Source organism: Marmota marmota, unplaced genomic scaffold (genome assembly GCF_001458135.2).
Source record: "Marmota marmota marmota unplaced genomic scaffold, marMar, whole genome shotgun sequence".
In the NCBI taxonomy this organism is placed as follows: Eukaryota; Metazoa; Chordata; class Mammalia; order Rodentia; family Sciuridae; genus Marmota; species Marmota marmota.
Genome location: NW_026000229.1, coordinates 35,718,949 through 35,744,171, shown reverse-complemented (window position 1 = coordinate 35,744,171; position 25,223 = coordinate 35,718,949). Strand labels below are relative to the sequence as shown.

General features: G+C 35.3%; 1 protein-coding gene across 8 annotated transcripts in view; it reads right to left on the bottom strand.

The window, feature by feature from the left end:
- Ttbk2 (tau tubulin kinase 2) overlaps positions 1 to 25,223 on the bottom strand; it is a 149,650-nt gene that overhangs the window by 83,040 nt on the left and 41,387 nt on the right. For 5 of the 8 annotated variants that reach the window (XM_015480757.2, XM_048793452.1, XM_048793451.1 and 2 more), the window contains exons 2-3: positions 24,202 to 24,337; positions 17,937 to 18,084 (exon numbers count right to left, since the gene is read on the bottom strand). In XM_015480757.2, coding sequence (XP_015336243.1) covers positions 17,937 to 18,084; positions 24,202 to 24,270 — 217 coding nt within the window. In that variant the 5' untranslated portion in view covers positions 24,271 to 24,337. Of the gene's footprint in view, positions 1 to 2,290; positions 2,395 to 17,936; positions 18,085 to 24,201; positions 24,338 to 25,223 lie in introns of those variants that run through there. The other 3 variants (XM_048793455.1, XM_048793456.1, XM_048793453.1) reach the window with 2 other exon arrangements.

The window sequence follows — 25,223 nt, the reverse complement described above, 5'->3', positions numbered from 1 at the left end:
TCAGCAGGACCCGGACCGAGAAGCAGTTTCCGCAGGCTCCTAGCCCCGGGCCAGGGAAGTTCCAGGAGCCGGAACTCAGCCGCTCCGTGCTCAGTGTAAGCTCCTATAAGTATAGGCTCCAAGAAGCAGTCCCCGCGGGCTCAGTTCCGGGAGCCGGAATTCGGCCGCTTAGTGCTTGGTGTATGCTCTGATAGGTGCAGGGTCCAAGAAGCAGCCTCCGCAGGCTCCGCAGCCCTGGGCCAGGGCGGTTCCGCCCCACGCTCGCTGTTCGCTCCGATAAGATCAGGTTCTAAGAAGCACCCAGGCACTGAACCCTAGCAATCTGTCTGCAAGCCGCAGGCGAATTGCAGCCTGAAATTACCTGTTCTATGGCTGAATGAGCTGCGGTCAGTCGAAAACAGGGATGGTGACGTCAGCTTTCCAACATGGTGGCTGCTGGCCTCCTCTGTGGTCTGACCGGTGTGGAGAACCGAGATGGACCGCTTCCTTCCCCCGTCTCGAACCCAGAATTCAGCCCTGAGTACGGTGCTTGCACGGCTGGCAGAAACTGCAGCGCTGTATCCCTGCATCGCTATCTCCTCGTTTCCCAGTGCGCGCTGCAGACTCTAGCCGCGGGGCGATTTGCTGAATAAGCAGTGTTATCCTCCGTGCGACAAACCTCTCGCGTTTGAGTCCCCGTAGCCGATCCTCGTGCGATGGAAATCCTTCCTCTAGGTTCCGGAGCACCCCACTATTGCTGGAAATTCCTAACAAGATATCCTTTAGCCGTCCTGACTTATCATACTCCCACACAGTGAAGCAGCACACGGGGGCAATGCACTCCCCTCGCCGCCATCTTCCTTCTTCTTTTATTTCTTTAATCAGGGCTTTATAGTTTTCAGCAGAGATCCTGCGTATACTTTGTTACATTTATACCAAACTACTTTAATGGGGGGAGGCAGCTACTGTGTTTTAAATTCAATTTTCAGTTGTTCTTTACTAGTTTACACAAATATGATTGCTCTTTGTGGCCTATCCTGTGTCACTTGCTAAATTATTTATTTTTAGGATTTTTTTAATGAATCCCTTTAGATTTTCTATATAAATAATTATGTCATATGCGAACAGAATAGTTTTATTTCTTATTTTCAATACAAATACCATTAATTCTTCATATTTTTTACTGCACCACACTCATTCTCCTCTTGTTCTGAGTCTCTGATGATACAAATATTAGACCTTTTGATATTCTTATAAGTCCAATTATTTTCCTGTTGTTGAAATGAGGTAATTCTATTGATATATTTTCTTTCATCTGTCATATCCAGTTATTTTCATATTTCCCATCCACTAAGATTTTCATTTCCATTATTTTCTCAGTTTTAAAATTCCATTTAGTTCTTCTTTATATGTTATCTCTTTGCTAAGGCTTTCTTATCTTCCTGTTCATTTCTGGAACACAGTCCTAACAGTTGATTTAGCTTTTTGAAATAAATTTAATATTTGGGTGATCCTGGCATTAGCATCTATTTCCTTCTCCACGTGAGTTCAGATTTTTCTGGTTCTTTTTAAGATGAATGATTCCAGATTACATTCTAGACATTTTGAATATTAAATTATGAGACTCTAGGTCTTATTTAAGTCCCACCAAGAATGTTAATATTTTTGTTTTAGACAGAAATTGACCCTATTGAGTGCTTCAAGAACTGACCAGCCTTCTGTGGGTTGTTTCTCTAATTTCACTTCAGTTTTCAAAATCTTTGTGGTCATACTGAATGTGTTCCATTTTAGTGGTCAGATTCCCAAGCTCCTCCCTCTTCTGTAGTCTTTCAGTTCCCTTTTCTAGCCTTCTATAAGAAAGCTGGGGATTTTTTAATCTCAGCATATTTTCCATGACTGTGCTTAAAGGGCCAAGCAACAAAAAGGCAGAAGGAGAAGAAAAGCAATGAAATATGCACACTCTCTTCAGACCACAGCTCCTCCATTCTGAGAGGAAGAATTCCCTCCTTCTGACTTTTAAGTTCCTGCCTACTCCCACTGAGGACACTGCAGCCATCTATCTCTAAGGATTGCTTGAGGCTTGGATGCAAGAGAATGAAGAAAAGAAAGAAAGAAGAAAAAACGATGTGGGATGTCCACACTTTCTCTGAGTATTAGAAAACCCCTTTCCTTCTCCATAAGTCAAAATTGGAGGACTTCTGGTGCTTTTTCTGTCCATGTTAATGCCCACTTCCAAGTTTCAGGATACATTAAATTCAGGCTGGGGCATACTGGAAGTTAAAAAAAAAAAAAAAAAAAACAGTAAACTCACCGCTGGTTCAGTGGTACTTTGGTCTTCTTCCCCATCTGCCTCCTACTATTTACTTTTCAGAGTCCTCAAATAGCCACTCCAAGCATTCTGTCCAGGAATTATAGCTGCATTCAGTGGGAGAGACAGGGTGAAGTGTGCTTACTTGATCTTATCTGGAACCAGAACCTGGACTACTGTTGTTCATAACAATCTTTGTAGAACTGATCAAACCATTTGTATACCCTTTGATTTTAAGAAATTAAAAGTTTAAAAATAAATAATCCTGGATTAATCTTACTGAGAAAATCGGGAAAAGAAAGATAGTAGGATCACATTGTTTAAGCATATATAACTTTTCGACACTGTTTATAAAAAAAGTGAAGTTCTTAATTGTGCTTTATTTCTTTGAACCATTTTACATATAACTTTATAATTACTAGAATTATATATTACACATTTTTTGAAAGATGAAAAAACAGCAAGAGCTATCCAAAGTGCGAGACAAATGTAGCAGTTTGTAGATGAGTCTATAAATTTTAAGAAACTGAAAAAAGTTCAGGATGATAAGCATGTTAAGTGTAAGCCCAACAGTTCCAAGAGAAGTGGCAGGAAAATTAGGCAGGAGTTCATGTCTTGTATGCTATGTTAAGGTGTGTGAACTTTACCTGAAACAGAAGACCTTGAATTGTTTTAGCAAGAATTGGGAAGTATGATCAATATGTGTTAAAAGATCACTCCAGTTGCAGAACACTAAGGTAAGCAGAAAATGAATCATACTGATTAAATCTAAGGGGTCAAATTAAATTGCAGAACTGTGTGTGTGTGTGTGTGTGTGAGAGAGAGAGAGAGAGAGAGAGAGAGAGAGACAGACTGTAGGGGGTTGGATAAGGGAGGGATATTGTATACATATACATGTAATCGTATATGTTATATATTATTTTATATATATGATTTATGTATGTATAGATACATAGATGATTATAATATGCACAGAACATGCCTGCAAAAAACACAAGAAACTAGTAATAGCAGTAAGCTTTGAAGAAGAAAAGTAAGGGGCTTAGAGAAAAGACATTACTTTTCTCTTCATTTTTATGTTGTGTTTAAGTTTTTTACAATGAACATTTATGCTCTTAAGAAAGTTTGTTTAAAAATGAAGGGAGGTTTTATACAGGAACTGGATATTAGATACATATGATATAAAATAAGACAGAGGCCTCTCTCACTTGGCCCCCACTGCTCTATTTTATGCAGTGTTACTTTAACTTTTAATAAATCTATGCTCTGTCTGCTATTTCTATGTATCTTGTTCAATTCTTTGTTCAGGATGCCAACAACCTGGACCCCAAATGAATACCTCACTGGCATCATTTGGCTAGCCAGCCAGGAGAGGCTATCAAACTCCAGATGGTGCTAAGGCAGAGCTTCAAACTAATCCCACAAATGAACCAAAGTACCCTGTTGTCTTGTCTTGACCAGACAGGGCGAGAATTTCATGATTCCCAATTAGGGAGAGACAACAGCCCCCAGGCTAGCTTGAAATAACTAGAGAAGAAGAGCCCTCCAGTCCCTCAGCCACCTAAAAAGAATTTTGGGGTCACATTTCCCAGGGGAAAATGAGATAGAAGTTTAGGGATATCAAGATGATAGAGGCAGGGTACAAGAAAAATGCCAACTGGAATACAAGACCAGGAGATGAGTCATCATGCCTTTATTTGCAATAAGTTCCATTACCATGGCAACTCCCACCATGGAGGGCTTATTACTACAGCAACTCCCACCACAAGTTCTATATAGTCCTGTTAACAAAGCAATTCCTGCCATAAATTCTATATTCTAATTAGGTGAAAATAAAGTAACCAATAATAGGACAAGATCTTCAATTAGGCCACAGGGAAGGGAAACAAGGCACAGCTCAGTTCATAAGTCAAGACTTGCCCAAACATGAGGTCCCTGAGCCACTTTCTTGTGTAGTCTACCTTGCTCTTTATGGAGTATTATTTTCACTTTCAATTAATCTATGCTGTTTAAATAAAAATATAAAGACAGGTGTAGTGGTGCATGTTATAATCCCAGTGACTTGGGAGGCTATGGCCAGAGGATCACGAATTTGAGGCCAGCTTGGGCAGCTGTGTGAGACCCTGTCTCAAAGTAAAAAATAAAAGGGATGGAGATATAGCTTAGTGGTAAAGTGCCTCTGAATTCAACACTGTAAAACAACCAAAAAAAAAAAAAACAAGATAAAGTATGAATGAGCCTAACATTCAAGAGTCCTGTTCCTATCATATAGTTAGCACTCAAGCACTACTATAGATCTTCCCACAAATAACACACTACCAACTATTTATAAAGAAAGTTCATGCCCCCAAATGGCTTTTAATTATACATAATTATTTTGCTATTTTCAAGTATAATACAAATTCAAAGAAAAGATAAAGAAAGTGGATGTTGAAGATATTATAATTACCCTTGTAGTCCATTTTATTATAAAAGAATGTATTATTCTTTTAAATTTCTTATGCATCAAAAGGTATTAAAAAATCAAAGTAAAAGATTGCCTGTGTCTCTGACCCTTTTTAATTTCAATTTCTTCAAGAGCTTCTTAAGTTATGCAAAAACACACATACACACATTATATTCCATTTCAAGGAAATGGATTTCTGCTCCTTAAGATAATCTAGACTTACTCGATTTCCTATGTGTCATTTTTCTAAACCCTAATGAGAATAGACAAATTCCCAAGCCTGCAAAAATGCTGAATCTTCAAAGAGAAATGTTGAAATGAACACACTGGGGCTGGCAACGTGGTTCCGTGGTAAAGCAATGGCCTAGCATATGCAAGGTCTGGGGGGTTCAATCCCCAGCACTCCAAAAGAAAAAGAAAGAAAAGAAAAAACAAAATACTCTAAACAAAAACTAAAGTTCTAAATTAAAAGCCATTTGGGGGCATGAACTTGATGGAATGATAAATATCAACAAGGGCAAGAAAAAGTTACTTTAAGTGAAAAAAATGCATAGGTTGAAACAAACAAGCAGATTATAGATTTACAAAAGCATAACAGATTTAATGAGAAGCAGGGTATATCCCTAACCTTTCAGTTCCCAGAGTACAACTATAATGCTCCCCAACAAAAGATCCCTTTGAAGTAACTTTCGTAGACAGTCTTCTGTAACTGGATAGACCAATGGTCCAATCCAGAAATTTTTCTTGTATTCTTATGATGGGAAAGGGAGTAGTCATGCTTGGCAGCAGTAGCTGGAGACCTCAAGCAAGGAAGGCAGAACAGGTACAGTTGGTATCCTCTAATAATAACCCTTCTTTCCAACTCTCAGTTTGTGCCCTGCAGCCTACAAAGCAAAAATAAAATCCAGGACCACTACTGCAGAGAAAAACAAAGTCCCCCAAATCAAAACAAAATCATTGTCCTCTTTATGGGATATAAAGAAAAATGTAGTATTCCCCTGGATTTTCATAGGGAATGACCAATTAATTCCCAACTATCTTACTTAAGAATAAAATTTAGTTATCAAACAGTGATATCTGTTATTCCCTTATATTACTAGGATCTTCACTTGCTTTTGGAGGATGTAAAGAGAATTTTTTTAAATAGTTAAATAATTCTTTAATAATAAGTTACCTCCACATCCAAGGAAATGTGCAAACATAAAAACCTCAGTTTTCCTCATGTTGGTGCTTTGAGAATCCAAGAGATGATGCTGATCATTCACAATATGGAAGCTAATACAGGACAGAAAGGCTTGACAACTTTCTAATCACTCACTGACTTACGTAGCGATTTTCTTTTTAGGTTGTAGATGGACACAGGATCTTTATTTATTTATTTATTTTTATGTGGTGCTGAGAATCGACCCAGTACCTCACATGTGCAAGGCAAGTGCTCTACCACTGAGCCACAACCCCAGCCCCAAGCAGTGATTTTTAAATACAATAAACTTCATTAGATTGAACATTTTATGGAGAGAGCGCATATATTAGAAATCAAATCTACAGAATATTGGTAGAAAATATTTTGTTACACTTACTTACACATTTGTATAACAAATGGAAGTAAATGAACAATGTATAAATTTTAAAAGAAGACTTCCTTTGATAAAAATATATGCTAAGTATAAATAGTAGCAACTTTATAGCATTCTGAATTCCCAAAACATTAGGCCCACCTATATGCAAAAGTAAAAACCTCAAATTTTTAAAGAGAAATTTATTTTCTGGAAGATCCAAGTGATTGTCTTCCATTACTATGTAGAGCTGAATCTCTATATAACATACTCTTGAGAGTCTGAGCCCTAGTCATCCAAAGGTGACTATATAGTTTTTTATAGAACCTCAATATTTCTTTTCCTTAGTTAAAAATATCAACAATGAAGCTTATGAAGAAAATAACTAGAAATAGAAAGCTATGTTATACTATCCTCCCACATTCATTTACAAATGTATGCTATCACCAAATATAAAACTACTTTGTGCTATCATTTTGTTACTGAGGAAGATATAAATGTCAAGTTTAAATATATATATAATCCCTGCCCTTTAAGAAACTTGCAATTTAGAAGAGAACACAAATTTATTTTAAAAAATAAAATAACATGAAGTTGAAGATGCAGCTCAGTGGTTAAAGTACTTGCCTAACATGTATAAGGCCTTGGATTTGATTCCCAATACCATGAAAATAATAACAAAACATTTTGAAAATTGCACAAAAGAATAAACAAGTCAAAATACAGCACTTATTAACCCAATAGCAACTAGTGCCCTAGTAGCCATATACAAGGCCACTAGGCCTTATATATATTCTCAATTCAAGGCTCCTGATTCTAACTATCATACAGAGAAAGTTGAAGAAAAACCTAAAACACTTTGCTTCAGCAGAAACAAGGATGATATCAAAGAATACTGGCATTACAGAAGGACACTGACGCCAACTTGAATAGGCTTTGAATAATAAAAAAATTTGAACACAGAAAGGAAAATGGCTAAAAAGGTTTGAAACAGAACATACACAAATCCATGAGATTTTTTATGATCCTCAAAACACATAAATTCAGTGATCACTTAAGAACACAACTCATCAGTCTGAAAATAAACAAAGAAAAACCAAGCCTTTATCCCACCCTTCTTATAAGTTTATTTCAAGGGAAACAAATAGTTGATGGAATAAAGTTCTACTTTGTAGAATAATTTTAGTTAATAACTTTACAATAAATAAAAAGAATCAGGAAAATAATCATTTAATAACCCCTAATGTCAATTAATCTAGATAATGTATTCTTGCCAAACAAAAGCAGCATCATAAATCCCCTTAAGTCTTTAGATACTTGGGAGAGTAAAAACAGGATTGAACTCGGGGCACTCAACCACTAAGTCAACATGCCCAACCCTAATTTGTATTTTATTTAGAGACAGAGTCTCACTGAGTTGTTTAGTGCCTCATTTTTGCTAAAGCTGACTCTGAACTTGCAATTCTCCTGCATCAGCCTCCAGAGCCACTGGGATTACAGGCATGCAGTTCAAAGAAAAACAGAAAGACATATTAAAAAGGCACCACAAGGATGCAATCATCCAAATCCTTAATTTGGAGTTTTCTACCAAGCTAAGGAGGTCATTCCTTCAACAAATAAGTCACAATGAAAAGGAAATAAGGGGGGAACTCTGTGACATGTCAATCAAATATAATTGCCTGCCTTGAATGTAAATTCTAATTTGAACAAGTCAATTGCCAAAAAACTATTTGTAGTGTTTTTGTTTGTTTCCTGTTTTTGTTTTTGTTTTGAGATGGATTATTGCTACTATTGCCCAGGATGATCTTGAATTCCTGGGTTTGAGAGATTCTCTGCCTTAGCCTCTGGAGTAAGCTGAGACACTACAGGTAGACATCATAGTGCCTGGGAAGAACATTTTTGAGAGAATGGGGAAAATTAAACACTAGTTAGATATTAGATGGTATTGAGAAATAACCTTTAGTTTTGTTAGGTTTTTAATACTACTGTGTGTATGCTATTTTAAAAGGACTAAAACTCCAAAAAGGGGGATCATCTAATGTAAACTGAGAATCTCAGATGATAATAATGTATCAATATTGGTTCATTACTATAACAAATGTATCATAATAATGTAATAAGGGGAAACAGTTGCACATGCCTCTAATCCCAATGGCTCAGGAGACTGAGGCAGGAGGATCAGAGGTTCAAAGCCAGTCTCAGCAACAGCAAGGTGCTGAGCAACTCAGTGAGACCCTGTCTCTAAATTTAAAAAAATACAAAATAGGGCTGGTGATATGGCTCAGTGGTCAAGTGCCCCTAAGTTCAATCCCTGGTACCAAAAAAAAAAAAGGAGGGAAACAGTGGATGGGGGACTGGGTATGCAAGAACTCTGTTTCCTGCTCAATTTTTCTACAAAATCAAAACAATTCTAAAAAGTGAAGTGTATTAATTTAAAAATAAACTGGGAATATGGGCTTTTTCTCCAACATTTTCCATTATTAAAACTGATTAAACCTAATCCATTACTAAAACTGGTCACCTGAGGAGGAGATTTTACAGTCTATTACTTCACTTTTTTGTTGTTATTGTTGTTGCTGAATGATATTAGGGACTGATCTTAGGTATGTTCTACCTCTGAACTATATCCCCAAGCCTTTCTTGTTTTTTTTTTTTAGACAGGGTCTCACTAAGATACCCAGGCTGGCCTCAAACTTGTGATCCTTTTGCCTTAGTCTCCTGAATCACTGGGATTACTGGTATGTGCCAATGCATCCAGCTATTATTTCACTTTTTAAACACCACTATACTCCAAAATTTTCTAATGTTTAACATAAGCTATTTCTAATATGTTCCTATACCATTCTCTCCCTCCCTCCCTCTCACCCCCCGTCCTCTCTCTCTCAGCTAAAACATTCTATGCTCCAATAAATAAAATTGAAGGGATTCACAAAATCATCAATCATCAACTAAGCTCTCACAGGCAAAGTCTACCAAACTTTGATGTACCTCCAAACACCCCCACCTCAAACCTCATGAATTCCCTATATGGCTGGGAACACAACTCTAAAATAAATAACATTTATCTATTAAATAAAGATTTTCATTGAGAAAACTAAGGAGTCCTCATTTGTTAAACAGATACATATTGGAGAATTTACATACTATAGGGTAACCTGAATTTCTTTTAAAACATTTTTAAGCAAGATAGGAAAAAATGATGAAGGGGTAAGATGTAAATGCACCAAGACTGGTCAAATGGTGATACTTACTGAGCCTGAGTTTGGGGTACATGAATATTTATTTATTTAATTTTTTTTTTCTTTTTTTTAATTTAATATTTATTTATTCTTTTTTAGTTTTCGGCAGACACAACATCTTTGTTTGTATGTGGTGCTGAGGATCGAACCCGGGCCGCATGCATGCCAGGCGAGCGCGCTACCGCTTGAGCCACATCCCCAGCCCCATGAATATTTATTTTATAATTCTATTTTTGTGTACATTTGAACTTTTTCATAATTTAAAAAAAAAAAAAAACAAGGCAAAGGGACCTCTGGTTTCTATTTCTGCATGTAAGGAGCTCAGCAATTTCTACTCCATCCTAAAAGTAAAAAGTTGAACAAACTGAAAACTAGTATTCTAAGAAGAGAAATAAAAATCACAAGACAAACCACACCCCATTCCCAAAAATTGGAAAGACAGGCAGATTCAGAGACTCACACCAGAGCAGAAACCTCCACGAAAACAAGTGCTAGGATAGGGAAACCTGAGCTAAAATTGATGATGTTAAAAACTCCATGGATACCCAGTCATGGGGGACCCCAACACCTTTCCGTTTTACCTCCAGTAGAGCAATCAGGTTCTCATAGAAAATCCTGGGGAAAGATTCCCTGATGCTTTCAATCAGGGGAAGAAATATGCAGAACACTCTTCTGCTGCCTTTTTTTTATTTTCCTTTTCTTTTTTACTGGGATTGCACCCAGAAGTGTTTAACTGAGCCACATCCATAATCCTTTTTTTTTTTAATTTTTATTTATTTATTTAATTTTTTTAGTTGTAGGTGAATACAATACCTTTATTTATTTATATGTGGTGCTGAGCATCGAACACGGGGCCTCTCACATACTAGGTGAGCTCTCTACTACTGAGCCACAACCCTAGCCCCCCCTTTTACTTTTCATTTTGAGACAGGGTCTTACTAGGTTGCTGCAAATACCATTTTTAGTACAAAGACATAAATTTAAAGCAAACTGGTGGAGAGTTATACTAAACTGAAAAGAAAATAGGAGTAACTATATTATTAGATAATTTTAGACATACATTAGATAATTTTCCTTATTATAAAGTCCGTACTGTCTGAACGGACTTTATAATAAGGAAAATTATCTATAGTAAAGAACAGCATTACATAATGATAAAGGAGACAATTCTCCAAAAAGACATGTGGTATGTGTTTAACAACACTCAGAAACATGTATTCACCAAACAACAGAAGTTCAGTACAACTTCAAGGAAAAACAGTATCCTTCTATCAGAAACAGAAGATTGAGCAGGCAGAAAAATCTGTAAGAACATAGCTGAACTCTACACTATACCAATTAACTGGTAATAACTGACATCTATAGACTACTTCAAACAACAACAGTATTCTACAAAAATACATTCTTCTCACACTCACATAGGATATTTGTTAAGACAGATCACATTCTGAATCAAAAAGCAGTCCTTAACAAATTTAAAGTACATAAATCATAAAATGTCTACTTTCAGAACACAATGAAATTAAACTACAGAATAATAACAGATAACTTAAAAATTCTAAAATGCATGAGGAATTAAACAAAATACTTCTAAAATAAAACATTTAAAAAGTTTAAAAACTTCTACATTAAATGAAAATAAAAACAATATATCAAAATTAGTGGGATGCAGTAAAACCAGTGTCTTAAGTGAAATTTATAGCACTACATGATACGTTGGAAAAGAAGAAAGATCCAAAATCAATAATCAAAATGTATACTTTAAGAAACTAGAAAATAAAGAGAAAAAAATCCAAAGGAATTTGAAGAAAAGGAAAAATAAAAATTAGCAGCAATCAATGGAATTGAAAACAGTAAATTAATAGGGACAGGGGAGACAACAAGGAAACCAAAAGCTGATTCTTTGAAAACCAGTAAATCTATAGTTGAGCAAAGAAAAGAGAGAGAGCAAATTATTAGTATCAGAAATGAAAGATGGTACATCTCTACAAATCATATAGACACGAAAAGGATAATAAACATCTCCATGCTCCCAAATTAAATAACCTGGATAAAACAGAAAAATTCCTTGAAAGACACAAACTGCCAAAATTCACACAAGAATAAACAAACACTATGCATATGTCTATATTTGTATCTATTAAAGAAGTTGAATCAATAATCTCCCCAAAAAGAAAACAACAAGTGTAGGTACTTTCATTGGTGAATACTACTACCAAATATTTAAGGAAGAAATTATTCCCCATTCTATTTCATTTTTTTATTTTGAGACAGTTGTTGAGGCTGGCCTCAAACTTGCAGTCCTTCTGCCTCAGCCTCCTGAGTATCCTGGGAGTACAGGCATGTGCCACCATGTCCAGCTTATTCCAATTCTCTAAATATCTTCCGTAAGATAGAAGCAGAGGGAATAGTGTTAGATGCCAGCAGATAACCTACTACTAAAATCAAATGAAGACAAATTACAAAAATGCTATAGAGCAATATCCCTCAGGCACTCAAATAAAAAATTCTAAAAACATATATTAGTAAATTGAAGCCATCAATAGATAAAACCAAGTGAGATTTATATCCCTAGTATGCAAGATGACCAAAATCCAGAACACTCACAATACCATATAAATGTCAACTAATGTAATCTATCACATCAACAAGCTAAAGAAAACTCACATATACATATCCATAGACACAGAAAAGGGATTTGGCAAATCCAAAGTCCATTTGTGATAAAAACTCTTAAAATAGAGATGAACTTTCTCCATTTGATTAAGAATATCTAGAAAAATCCTACAGGGAATATCGACTTAATGGTGAGAAACTACATACTTTCCTGCTAAGATCAGGAACAAAGATGTCTGCCCCCTCTTACTGTTTTTTTTTCAACATCATACTATAAGGCCTAGTAATGAAATAAGACAAAAAGAAATAAAGAGTATACTGAATGGGATGGAAGAAATAAAACTGTCTTTGCAAATAATATTATTGTCCATGTAGAAAATCCAAAGGAATCAACAATAGAACTGGAACTAACAAGGATCTATATAACAAGATTGCAAGATACAGGTCAATGTATAAAAATCATAATAATCAGAACAGCATCATATTGGCAAAAGAATAGACAAATAAAAGAATGAAACAGAGAGCCCAGAAACAGATTCATATAAATATCAATTAATCTTTGACAAAGGCAAAGACAGTCTTTTTCATTAATGATGTTGGAACAACTGGAGATTAAAATGCAACAAAATACATCTAGACACAAACCTTACACATTTTGCAAAAATTAACTCAAATAGATAATATATTTATATGTAAAATGAAAAACTCATGAAAGATAATAACATAAGATAGCCTTGAATTTGGCATTGACTTTTTAAAAATATTTTTTTAGTTGTAGATGGACATAATATCTTTATTTTTATTTATTTATTTTTATGTGGTGCTGAGGATCAAACCCAGAACCTCACATATGCAAGGCAAGTGCTCTACCAGTGAGCTACAACCACAGCGTTTGGCATTGACTTTTTACATACAACATCAAAGGAACAATTCATGAAAGAAAACAATTCATCAAAATTAAAAATTTCTACTCTGAGAAAGACAAAATAACATGACAAGCCATAGACTGGAAGAAAATATTTATAATAAAAGACTTATCTGATATAGGTCTGATATACAAACATTCAAAGAACTCTAAAATAAGAAAACAATTTCATTTAAAAATGGGCCAAAAGATTGAGTAAATTACATTATATGTATGAATATGACATAATGAATCCCACTATTATGTGTAATCATAATACACCAATAAAAAGAAATGAACCAGATTTTAACAGACACCTTACTTAAGAAGATACACAGATGCTGAGTACAGTGGCACATACCTATAATCCTGAGGCAGGATGATCATAGGTTTCAGGCTAGCCTCAGCAACTCAGAGAGAGACCCTGGCTCCAAAGGGATTAAGGATATAGTTCAGTGGTAAAGGGTGTCCTGAGTTCAATCCCCAGTACCAAAAGAAAAAAAAAAGGAAGGTTGGGGTTGTACCTCAATGGTAGAGCACTTATCTTGCATGCACGAGGCACTGGGTTCAATCCTCAGTACCACATAAAAATAAATAAATAAAATAAAGCTATTGTGTCCATCCATAACTAAAAAAAAATATTTTTAAAAAGAGGGGAGGAGGAGAAAGGGAAGGAAGAGAAGGAGAAGAGGAAGATGAAGAGAAAGAAAAGCAGGAGGAGGAGGAAAATAATGAAAAGAGAGGAGGGAAAGGAGGAGGAGGAGGAGGAGGAGGAAGAACAAAAACAACAGATGGCAAATAATTATGCAAAAAAATGCTCAACATCATATATCATCAGGGAAATTAATACAATTAATACAACAAGATATCACTATATATAATCTATTAGATGACCAAAATCCAAAACACTCACAATACCAAATGCTAGTGATGACTTGAAGAAACAGCTACTCTCATTCATTGATAACTGCCAAATGCAGTTGTAGCCACTTGATGCAAAATGGTATAGCCACTTTGGAAGATAGTTTCACAGTTGCTTATGAAACTATATGTTTTCTTACTATCTAATCCAGCAATAGTGCTTCTTTTTTTAATATTTATTTTTTAGTTGTAGTTGGACACAATACCTTTATTTCACTTATTTATATTTATGTGGTGCTGAGGATCGAACCCAGGGTCTCACATGTGTGAGGCAAGCGCTCTACCGCTGAGACACAACCCCAGGCCACAATAGTGCTTCTTGATATTTACCCAAAAGAGCTGAAAACTTATGTCCACACAAAAACCTGCACATAAATGTTTACAATGGCTTTATTCATAATTGCCCAAATTTGAAAGCAACCAAGACATCCTTCAATAGTTAAATAAACCAGTACATCTAGATAATGGAATATTATTTGATACCAAAAGGAAATGAGCTATCAAGTCATAAAATGATGTGAAGGAAATTTAAATGCACATTACTAAGTGAACAAAGCCAATACCATACTATTACAGCTATATGAAACTCTGAAGAAGGTAAAACTATAGGGATCATAAAAAGATTAGTAGTAGCCAGGAGGAGAGAAAGAACAACAAAAAGAGCTCAGAGGATTTTTAGGGCAGTGAAAAAATATGTGTGTATGAATTCTTTATATTGTAATATACTATATTATCCACCCTTTTATATATACAATTGTCTAAACCCATAAAATGTACAATACAAAAGTAAACCCCACTGAGTAACCCAAAAGTTTTCTATAGTAAACTATGGATTTGAAGTGATAATGATATGTCAGTGTAGGTTCATCAATAGTAACAAATGCACTGCTCTGGTAGGGAATGTTGATAACGGGGGAGGCTGTGTATGACAGGGAAGGCAATATGTAGAATGTCTCTAAATGCATATATTTTTAAATTTTCCTGTGAACTTAAAACTGCTCAAATAAAGGGTTTAGAAAACCAGGAGGAAAATAATTTAAGGGGCTAGGGTTGTGGCTCAGTGATAAAGTGCTTGCCTAGCATGTGTGAGGCCCTGGGCTCAATTCTCAGCACCACATATGAATAAATAAAATGGTCCACTTACAACTAAAAAATATATATTTAAAAAAATAATTTATTTAATTTAATAATTTAATTTAATTGCCAGTATCAATTCAGGATTCTAGACATGTACCAAATTTTATTAAAACTAAAATGGAATTCCATTTTTTATATAGGTACTTATGGCTCCTGAGGTATTGTAGAATTACTAGTGATTCAAAGTCAAAGGACAGAAGTTGTTTAAATCTTGTAATAGTACTGCAAATAAAATTGGACTTATTAAAAAGAAAAACAGTCATGAATTGAGACACAGCATAAGAGATCATTAAAATGGATAAGTGACAATAAGTAGTATATCACTGTCAAACATTTACTTAAGGAAAAAAAAGACTTTAACAGAATACGGAGGCAATTATCCCCTTTGCACAGGATTTCAATGCAAAGAAACTGATAAAGGATGAAGATAATATAGTCACAAATGGAGAAAAAGAAGAAACACAACTAAATGGTTATGTAGAGATTTACCTCTGAACAATGATGTTACTAAACAGAAAAGCTGAACAAGTTTAAGGCTCCACTTATTAGGGACAATTTAGAGACTATCAACTTTGTGTGGAACTATCAAACCTAAAAATAGGTGGTTTTGGGGCTGGGGATGTGGCTCAAGTGGTAGCGCGCTCGTCTGGCATGCGTGCGGCCCGGGTTCGATCCTCAGCACCACATACCAACAAAGATGTTGTGTCTGCCAATAACTAAAAAAATAAATAAATAAATAAATATGTTTTAAAAAAAAAATAGGTGGTTTAGTTTAGAAACAATTAAAACACTCAACCACATTTGTAAAAACCAAGTAAAATTGAAGAGTTGAGCTTGATTCAATAAAGTATTGCAGGTTTCATCCAGAATGATTCAGAGAGATCCAAGAAACTAATCTGGTGAAGTAGCACAGGGAAGGTTCCCCAAAATAAAATACAGGATAAAATGGTAAGGACTTCATGGGATAGGGTCAACGAAAGAAAGATATTAATAATGAGAGATTTTCAGGAGCTGAGGAAATCCAGGCTGTTCAGTGCAGAAAAGACTGAAAAAAAAAAAAAAGATAAATGAGAATGGAGGGAATCTGAGAAAAGGCATAACATGAATTCTGAGAAAGGGGATTGATTTATTTAAAGGAGCAAGATTTAGGATCCAGGCTAAACTCATCATAAAATATCAAAAACTGAACATCAATTTAAGACAAACTAATCCTATAATAGAGGGTACCTCTATTCATATACTGTTTCCTTATACATTTTAATTCTTTAATTGGGGTCATTCAGTATTAAATCTCCATGCTGCTAGGAAAGCAAAAACAGTTCAGTCCCATAAAAATGTTCTCAAAAGAATCCAGATTCCAAAGCAATCTCAGCAAAAGGAAGATGTAAGGCATAAGTATGCAGAAGGCTTAAATTAAAAAGAGAACACACTCAAAGACTATCTCATTGAAATAGAGACCAGAAGATTAAAAAACCTATCCATTTTTGAGAAATGAAGAATTCTGAAGGATAGGGTATCATGTGGTTATAAGCAGATAGGAAAAAAAAAAACATTTTAGGTTGATAATAGGAAAAATAAAGTAGAAGTAAAGGAGAGCACTAATATCCAGTGGTCTCCAACTTACTTATAAAAGGCACTAATTGATCTTTAAGCTTTATTACATAAATCCTGAATAAAGTACAGCCAAAAGAAGCAGGAGAACCTCCTAAAGGGGCTGCAGAGCTGTCTCCTGCTTCACTGAAGCATCTCCTCAGGGTCAAACAAATCAAAGGTCAGTGAAGATAAACTGTCCAGGCCAAGCTGATGCTGGGAGTAGAACAAATATCCTGGGATCTGTGCACTTTTGAAAAGGGCTCCAGCTGCACCTGTTTGTGGCCTCAACATCACTGAGTTGAGAACAACTCAAGAGAAATAGGGAAAAGGAGAAAAGGGAGAAAAATTAAAAAAACATCTTTTTCTCTATTCTTTCTCCTCTAATTCTTTTTCTAGTAATGACAATGGATGCTAATCTATTTACTATCTTCCTGATTTGCCATGTTGTGGTAAAGCTAAGTTTAAACTAAATATAACTACTAAATAGATTTATAATTTTATTATGATCATATTCTAATCAACTGACCAAACTGGGAGAGAAACTTGTATAATCAGAAAGCTTAGGGCAAAATGAAATGATCATCTTTATTTAATTTTGATTCATATCAAACACTTTAATATTTGTAGTATCACAATGTTTCATTAAATAGTTATTACAAAGATGAACACAAACTAGCAATGATTTCAGGGTTTTATATGACTATGACTAGACTGACATCAGAAAAAACTTATTTGACCTTGTAGTAAAAACATAGGGACCTGAGTAGTAAAGTGGACTTTCAAAACTGAAAATGGCCAGAATTATACTCTGAAACTCAAGTAGTAAGAATACATAAAAGAGCAGTATATTCTTTTAAAACCATCCTGTAGTATGATTTGAAGTCAACTTCCTTAATGTGATTTTTTAACATCCAAAGAAACCTCAGAGGTATTTTATGATTGATTTTTTTAATAAAGCAAATTTTACCACAGCAGATTTAGTACAATACTTTCTAAAGCAATAGTGACTCTGCTAAATTCACTCTCTCATCCTTACCTTGAAAAGGAATTCTCAAAATCCAATTAGTCTAAGCAATCACACATTTCTATTACTACTAACTGTGATAAAATTTTCAAGAAAAAAATTCTCAGCATGTTTATACCTAGCAGATACCAGAAAATGTAGTCAAGGTTCAAGAATACTAAACTATAAATTATCATACAAATTATAAATTGTGTATCATCCAAAGCAGCTTACCTTGTAGTTTTTTCAAAACAGCAACCTCCATTTTCAGAACTTGTTTTGGTTGTTGAGCTGATTCCACTTTCAGTGCAACATTTTCCCTGGTGAGCATGTCCAAGGCATCGTAAATTTCTCCAAAGCCCCCACCCCCAATTTTTCTCAACTGCACAGAAAATAAAATAAGAATAAACTCAAAATTATGAGAAGATTCTAACTGGGAACAAATTCAGATCTCTTATTTAGAAAAAATATATATAATTTAACAATCCCCATTTTATGATAAAATATTCAGTACTGTTAAATTAACTATGTATATGGCAAAAAGAAATCAAAAGCCTGAAAATAACATCAAAACCTTTTTCCAAGGGTCTTCCTCAAAAAGTAATGAAATTATTTCAGTCACAAACAATTTGAAAACTTGATCTATAGGCAGCAGCAGAAAAGTCACAAAAAATATAATATCTGAAAGAATCAACTTCCACAAATGCCACTCAGATTTATTATTTTAAAAAAACTCTAAAACAGTCATCTGCACACTTTTTAAACCATAAAATCTTTTTGCCAATTGATATCTCACTTTGAACCAATCTAGTGTATGCGTACAGGGGAGGTCAGAAGATGGAGCCAGCACCCATCCCTCTCACCACTATTGACTCTTCTCTGAGGCAACTAACAGGCTCCACAAAGCAGGCAGAGAACTACTCTGAAGAATCCCAGAGTTATGCATCTACACATTCAAATAAGAGTAAGTTGTAATTGATTGAAGTACTTTCATGAAATATTTAATATTTTTCTAATAAGATGAAAAATTAACTGGGAAACATCATGATTTTGTATTGGTATCATAAACAATTTCTGATGAGCTAGAGACAACTAGACCTATAAGGTTCTAAAGAAAATGGAGTAGGTGATGTATTTCAAGTTAGATAGCATGAAATCAGTCATCTTCCATTTCTTGACCCTAGATCGTCTTTTCCTTATATTTTCAAATCCCTAGGATGTGATATAACACAGGAAGCCATCACCAGAAGCATGGGGTCTTAAATCCTAATCCCTCAAGAGGCCCCATGTCATGTCCTACTTATTTCTCCATTGAATTTTCATTGATTATTATACCTAGGCTAATTTCTTTCTCATCTGAATTTCTATGAGAATAATTTGTTTAGTCATGCAATTAATCATTTTATCAGTCCACACCTAAAAAATTATTATTATGTATTATTCTACTACTTTTTAACTCACGTTGCTTAACTTTCTATTGTCAATGTCCCACCCCACTACAGAAAAAGTTTCAAAGAGAGAGTCATTTATCTTACTTCTTTTAAGTCCTATAGCATTTGGAAAAGTCCCAGTTACATAGTTATTGCTTAATAACTATTTAATATTTTGCATGTTTGAGTCATAATTGATATTCATTTTGGTTTGATGTAAGGAAGGAAATATTTTGAGGAACTATAGGATGAGCTTGAGTTAAAAAATAAGCTTCAGAACTATTCAATTAAATATGTTGCTGTTTGTTGGGCCATGATTACTGCTTATGATTCTATATATTTTGTCCATTAAACAAAGCCTAGAGTAACTTGAAAAACTCAAAAATAAGCTGGACATAGTGGTGCACATCTGTAGTCCCAGCTGCTCAGAAGGATGGGGCAGGAGGAAAGAGTTCAGAAGTTCACAGCCAAACTGGTCAACATAATGAGACCCTGGCTCAAAACAATAACAAAATTCACAAATAGTTCCAAAGGGATGTCCTTCTAATTATGGATAGATGAGGGGGTGGCTTATTGTTTTACCTCACAAAACCTTACCAAATGACAGAATTTTTAAAAATAAAAAAATTAGACTTTAGTAAATGTTTTTGCCATTAGTTTATTCTTATACTGCCACTTGAGTATAAATAAAGCATTAGTGAATAAGACAAACATTATTACCCTATATACATGTACTACACGACTAGTGTGGCTCTGCATCATGTACAGCTGTAGGAGTGAGAAGTTGTGCTCCATTTGTGTACAATGTGTCAACCTGCATTCTATTGTCATGTATAACTAATTAGGACAAATGAAAAAATAAAATAAATAAAGCATTAGTATTTTTTAAATTATCTTGACAAAACCCTAAGACATTATCAATGCTTCTGGAGGCTAAGGGACAGAGGCAGTTTAGTAGATGGGGATACACAGATTAAAGATGACTACTACTGTATCTCTGTCCAATTCTTACTCTTCTTCAGTGTGAAGAAGGCCTTTCATATTAAAAAAGAAAATGTGACATTGCCATTCTCCCATCAAGAGATAGATTCTATTTTCCCACCTCCTTAAATCTGGGTGAATTTTGTAAGTGATTTAACCAACAAAACAGAGGAGAGGAACACTGTGCCAATTCTGAGGACAACCCTTAACTACCTAGTAGCTTCTGCTTCCTGTCTTTTGAAAACAAGTCACAATAAAAAAAAAAAAGGGTCTCTCAAAAATAGAAAGGAAACCCATAGAGTAGAGGAAGGGGACTGAGAGGGAGAAAGGAGAGTAAAAAGAGGTTTGGGGGGAAAAAAATCAAATAAATTATGCAATGTCCATGCATGAATATACCACAATGAATTCCACTTTCATGTAAAATTATAATGCACTAATTTTAAAAAAATAATAGAAGGGACACCAGTAAAGTAGATGAAGGGGATCAGGGTGAGGAAGGAAAGGAGGGAAATGGGAGGTACTGGGGAAGGAAAGTGATAGAATAATGTTATATGCACGTATGAGTATGTCACAATGAACCCCACTATTATGTATTATAATGCACCAATAAAAACCATATTTTAAAAACACAGCTACAAAATAATGCATGTGACCATCTTTAGAAGTCACAGACATAGCCACATTCAGGCTCTGTGGTGCACGCCTATAATCCCAGCAGCTCAGGAGGCTGAGGCAGAAGGATCATGAGTTCAAAGCCAGCCTCAGCAACTTAGCAAGGTCCTAAGAAACTCAGTGAGATCCTGACTCTAAAGATGAAAAAAACATGGGCTGGGGCTGTAGCTCAATGGTATAGTGCCAGACTCACATGTATGAGGCACTGGGTTCAATCCTCAGCACCACCTAAAAATAAGTAAATAAAGATATTGTGTCCACCTACACCTAAAAAAAAAAAAAAATTAAAAATAAAATACAAAAAAGGGCTGGGGATGTGGCTCCATGGTTAAGTGTCCCTGGGTTAAATCCCAGATACCAAAAAAAATCAGCCATAGGAAATTTCCTAGAAAATGAACCATGAGTGAGTGTGTAACTGATGTGATTCTGCAATTTGTATTTGGGGTAAAAATGGGAGTTCATAACCCAATTGAGTCAAATGTATGAAAGATGGTATATCATGAGCTTTGTAATGTTTTGAACAACCAATAAAAAAAAAAAAAAGAAAATGAACCATGAAACTGGAGACAGTGGAAGAGCTAAGGATCCCAAAGGTACCAGAAGTGAACATTTGGAAGTGGATCCTCCAACCCAACCAATCTTACTAGTGCCACATGACTAAAAAAGACAAACCACCCAAGCATACCGGTCCCTAATTTATAATCCACAAAATTGTAGTGGGGTAGGGAGCAGGAGCATGGGAGGAATAGATGAACTCTAGATAGGGCAGAGGGTTGGGAGGGAAAAGTGGGGGAGCAGGGGGTTAGCAAGAATGGTGGAATGTGATGAACATCATTATCCAAAGCACATGTATGAAGATACGAATTGGTGTCAACATACTTTATATACAACCAGAAATATGAAAAATTGTGCTGTATATGTGTAATAAGAATTGTAATGCATTCCACTGTCATTTTTTTAATAAATAAAAAAATTGTGAGCAAATAAAATGACTGTTTTAAATGTCTATGTTTTGATGTAGTTTGTTATATAACAATAAGTAACTGAAGTACCATCCTAATAATGAGCCTGTGCTGTTATTAAAAATGCCACTCTGGGGTTCGGGATATAGCTCAGTTGATAGAGTACTTGCCTCACATGCACAAGGCCCTGGGTTCAATACCAGGCACAATTAAAAGAAATAAAATAAAAAGCCCCTCCTCCTTTCAAATTTGAGGGGATAAATTCCACAAATATATTAGCTCTCATTATCAGGAAAAGAGAGAGCCATGTAGGCATATCTTCACTTATTACCTTTTGATATGTCTACTGGAGCAGAGCCAATCCTATCATAGTACTTAGAACAATGCTAGGAACCGAAGCAACAATTACCAAATTTTGTAATCTCCCCACACCAGTCCATGATGATGACATAGTTCTTATATTTGGTGAAGCAAATTTTCAAAGCCTACTGATCTACCTAGTCAGTAAAACATCCTATAATATAGAAACAAAATTTTTACTGCCAAAAAAAGGCTGAGGATATAGCTCAGTAGTAGCACACACACTTTCCACGGGTGAGGACCTGTGTTCAAAACCCAGGAAAAAAAAATATTGCTAAAGGGTCTTTCCTTTTTCTATCTATTGACAAATTAAGGAAACCACTAAAATAGCTTTGTGAAACCTGCTAATGGAACAAAACTTTGGGCGACAAAAGACTAGATAGCAATAAAAATACTTAAATATACTGAAAACAAAAACAATTCCTTTAAAAAATAAAGTCTATTAGGATCATGTCAAAGGAATTCAGAAGACAACTTGAAGGATGTCCCCCTTAGTCAAATGGGACAATTTGAATATCTATAAGGACAACGACTATAATGGACTAAAATATATCAAATCTACAAATTCTTAACTATACTAAAAAACAAATTTCACTGGTAACTTTTGGAGTATGCTAGGGAACTAAGCAAAATAAGCAAGCATTGCTTTCCTAATCAAACAGCTGATGATAGAAATTTCTCTTTATAGGTATATTTCAACTAATAAATGAAAAAAAAATGATAGAATATCAGCAATTTTCAATCCCCCCCAAAAAAATTTAATAGGTCTGAGCACAGTAGCTTTAATCCCAGCAACTCCAGAAGCTAAAGCAGGAGGATCACAAGTTCAAAACCAGACTCGACAATTTAACAAGGTCCTAATCAACTTAGCAAAAACCTGTCTCAAATGAAAAATAAAAAGGACTGGGGATATAGCTCAGTGGTAAAGCATCCCTGGTTTCAAACCCCAGTACCATCCCCAAAAAAAACAATGAACAGACCTAGGCAATACACATCAATAGCTACTAATATAACAAAATAGCCCTTCTAGTTAAAACTACATTATATCATTCATGAAAAAAAATGGGGGTCCCACTTCAAGAAACAAACCTAACTCATATATAATCAGCCCTCTAAATACAATTACCAGTTTACATGAAATATTTGAGACAGAAAGACATATTAACATTGATGGAAGCAATGAGTAATATCCAAACCAATGTGAAATTCTGCATATAAATCACCTTGTTTCTTCGGTAAATTAATGTTAAGGAAAAGAGAGAGATACAGATAAAGAGAAATCTAGAAAATGAAAGAATAAGTACCACTTTCAATACCCAGACCTAATTTAGACCGTGATTCAATTTACCAAAAACAATTTACAAAAAAATAAGGGAAATGTGAAAACTGAAAGGCTATTCTTCGATATTAAGAAATTATTACTGGGGGCTGGAGATGTGGCTCAAGCGGTAGCGCGCTCGCCTGTTATGCGTGTGGCCTGGGTTCGATCCTCAGTACCACATACAAATAAAGATGTTGTGTCCGCCGAAAACTAAAGAATAAATAAAAAATTCTCTCTCTCTCTCTCTCTCTCTGCTCTCTCTCTTAAAAAAAAAAAGAAATTATTACTTCTTTGGGTGTGATAATGGTAGTATGATTATGTTTTAAGAAAGAAGTCCTGATTTTTTAAATATACACACTAAAGCAAGTACAGAAATACTAAGGTTAAAGATTGTGTCAAAATACTCTGGAAGGAAGATGAAAGAGAACAATCAAGATGAACAACAAATACTTATAATTTTCCTTAATTAAAAGGAACATGCAGTTCATTGTACTTCCAAACACTGTATTTTTTTTTCATGTGTTCTTTCCTTAAGTACACTTTCATTTACCTTACTTAACATAGCTACTAGAAGTTAGGAAGATATAGTACTTTATGAAGAAAAACTAAGAATTCAAGTATAAACCGAACTTAATCATAACTGCTTTAGGCACAAAAACAATGTAGGTATTATTGCCTAATGAAATGGTATTTTTACCAAGATACCAAAATTGACCCCTATATGTACAAACACACACACACACACACACACACCCCCCAAGAAGTACACTCACCACTTTCCATCTTTCTTTTACTAGGATTCCAACACTGAGGATATCCGGCTGCTCTCCTCCCCCACTCATTGCAAAACACTGATGTGGTAGAACAGCTACACAGGCATCTAGCTCCCAAGGATGGTTTCCATTTAACCTAAAACAAAAGAAATAGTAACATATCAGGGCTAATTAATCCACACAACATTTCAATATCAAGAAGGCTGGGGTTGTAGCTCAGTGGCAGAGCGCTTGCCTAGCATGTATGAGGCACTGGGTTCGATGTCCCAGCACTGCATATAAATAAATAAAATAAAGATCCATTGACAACTAAAAAAAAGCACCAGTTGGGACTGCAAATTGGTGCAGCCAATTTGGAAAGCAGTATGGAGATTCCTTAGGAAGCTGGGAATGGAACCACCATTTGACCCAGCTATTCCCCTTCTTGGACTATACCCAAAAGACCTAAAAAGAGCATACAACAGGGACACAGCTACATCAATGTTCATAGCAGCACAATTCACAATAGCTAGACTGTGGAACCAACCTAGATGCCCTTCAATAGATGAATGGATAAAAAAAAAATGTGGCATTTATACACAATGGAATACTACTCAGCAGTAAAAAAATAACAAGATCATGGCATTTGCAGGGAAATGGATGGCATTAGAGCAGATTATGCTAAGTGAAGTTAGCCAATCCCTAAAAAACAAATGCCCAATGTCTTCTCTGATATAAGGGGTGTGACTCAAAACAGAGTAGGAGGAAGAGCTTGAGAAGAAGATTACCACTAAATAGGGAAGAGAGGTGGGAGGGAACAGGAGGGAGAAGGGGAATTGCACGGTAGATGGAAGGAGACCCTCATCGTTATACAAAATACATGTATGATGATGTGAGGGGGAAGAAAAAAAAGAGAGAGAAATGTGTCACAGTAGATTGGGTAGAGAGAAGTGATGGGAGGGGAGGGGGGGATAGGAAGGGCAGCAGAATACAATAGACACTAGTATTGCTGTATGTATATACGTGGCCATATAACCAATGTG